This window comes from Narcine bancroftii, chromosome 5 (assembly GCF_036971445.1).
Source record: "Narcine bancroftii isolate sNarBan1 chromosome 5, sNarBan1.hap1, whole genome shotgun sequence".
Taxonomy (NCBI): domain Eukaryota; kingdom Metazoa; phylum Chordata; class Chondrichthyes; order Torpediniformes; family Narcinidae; genus Narcine; species Narcine bancroftii.
In genome coordinates, this window is record NC_091473.1 from 205862218 (window position 1) to 205864417 (window position 2200).

At 40.8% G+C, this 2200-nt stretch overlaps 1 gene segment (V, D, J or C); it reads left to right on the top strand.

Annotated features, from left to right (window-relative positions):
* The first annotated feature begins 1418 nt into the window (after positions 1–1418).
* Positions 1419–1973, top strand: LOC138765493 (T cell receptor alpha variable 9-1-like). The segment is given in 2 exon segments: positions 1419–1464; positions 1549–1973. Coding segments are annotated over 2 exon segments (471 nt in total).
* Positions 1974–2200: the final 227 nt, after the last annotated feature.

Below are 2200 nucleotides of genomic sequence, written 5' to 3' on the forward strand. Positions count from 1 at the left end.
TAACAAGGTAGAATAATAAGTACACTGAGTTATATTTATTCCACATAAGGTTGGTTTCTTTTCATGATTTCCCTCGACATCAAGCTGTTTGTCCAGTTTAAAAAAAACTTTATTCTTTAGTTATCTTCACTGCCTGACACGCTTAACCCAGTCTCTCTCATGTCGTGAAATCCTTCACTATCTCTCTTTTTTTTCTCGCTTTTCGGATTTACCTTTAGACTTAATTTTTGATTCGTACTTTCAATTCATAACACATGTTTATATGGAAGTTACCTTCCTTTGGCCATTTTGCTAACAATTTTGCCGTTCTTCTTTCCCATTTTCAGAGGTATTTACAATATAGTTTTTAAATACTGCGAACGGTCTGCTTAATATCTCAACTGCACTTGCTTTACTCATTGTATTATTTTGTTCAGCACAGTTCGTCATTCAGTCCAGTCGAAATCATTATTTCTGTCCTGTCTCTTCTTTTCAGTCACGATGCTATTTTTACACCACTTGTATTTTCTCCAGTACAATACTAATTTTCCCTAACAATTTGAGGTTTTATATTATCTATTTGGTCCGATTTTCTTTAGTTTACATGTTCTTCCCGTGCAGTCCCCTATTTATCGAGGACAGTATCTGCAGAACGTCGAATCCTGCTCGTGCAATCCTCTATTTACCTAGGCCGGTAGTCGCCGGATGCCACTCCCGCTTAGACCCCTATTTACCTCGAGCGTTATCCAGGAGGACAAACCCACTCCACGTGGAATTTTCTTCAATCAAACTCTATCCCTTATTTCTACTAATCCCACAACACAGTTTTCCTTATCAATTGTCCGAGCCTCCTACAAATTCAATTTGTCAGCTAGTTATATCGGATCAGAGAGATATTCTGATGTCATATGGCCCTTCTATGTCCCAGGAGACCATCTAATTCCCAACAGATTTTAGTCCGAATTTAAAATGAAAACCGCTCAAATTTTTTTGCGAGTGGCCACACTTTATCTGTTGGTTTGGAAAAGATCCCCGAGGGGCTGGGAAGCGTTCTCGACCAGCCACCCCTTTTCTGATGACTCTGTTTCCGATCCTGCTGGCAGTGCCAAATATGTGGTGGTTTGCTGAGGTCCAAAAACAAGTTCAGACAACGCGGAGGATTCTTTAGCAATGCTTACTCTTTATTCGCAAGTTAAAGTTTTGACAATTTAAAGCCTGGACTCTTAAACGCCCGTTTCTACGAGAATTCATTTGGATAAACAAAGGATATGCAGGCATCTTGCATTTCACCTACCAATGGGATTAATCAACATCACGTCATGTGAGATGGAAACGCCCCTTCGACTTGCCAAAACAAAACGAGCTCCTGATCTTCCTTCCTGTCACCTATTTGATCCGACACACATCAGCTGGTCCAAGTTGTTGCCAGACCAGATACCATGATCTCGCTCTGGCCCACATTGATGATATTGTTTGAATTCGCCGGTAAGTCTTTATTAAAATGAATATTGTGACGACCGTGACTTCCACGTCAGACAGGTTACCAATAACTTCTGTTATATGTTCCAGACGTGTATGGCGATACATCAATGTTGCAGTTTCCGCGTGAGCTGGTGGCCGAAGAAGGAGAAACTGTGAAACTAAATTGCAGTTATCCGGCATCATACGCTGGTTACACTGCGTTCTGGTACACTCAGTATCGCAGAAAAGCACCAAAATACCTACTGAAGATTTTGCCCTCGAGCAACATACATCGGTCCCATGGAATCTCAATGAAGTTTTCTGCTGTCTATCAGAAAGAAATTCGGTCGATTCCTTTAACAATCACAGATGTCTGTGTGTCTGATTCTGCTGTGTATCTCTGTGCCATGAGGCCCACACTGCGAAAAAAAGCAGCAGACCTGAACAAAAACGCACCATGGAAGATCCAGCGTTTCCAACAGAGGGGGCACTCGCACCCGAGTACAGAGGTCATCCAACTAAGAAATCACTAAACACATATTCTGCAACCATTTCCAATTCCAAATCAAAGATGTGAAGATACGATTAATATATTTGAAGTACTATTTCATTCTATCAACAAGATGAATTCTCTTCAGCGTTTGTGCATATATAACTGTTGAGCTAGATATTTCTACAGGAACAATAGGCCTTAGAGCGCCTCGACGATCCTGTTTGATTCTTTCATGGGGGGATTAATGTATAAAATCTGAAATAACTG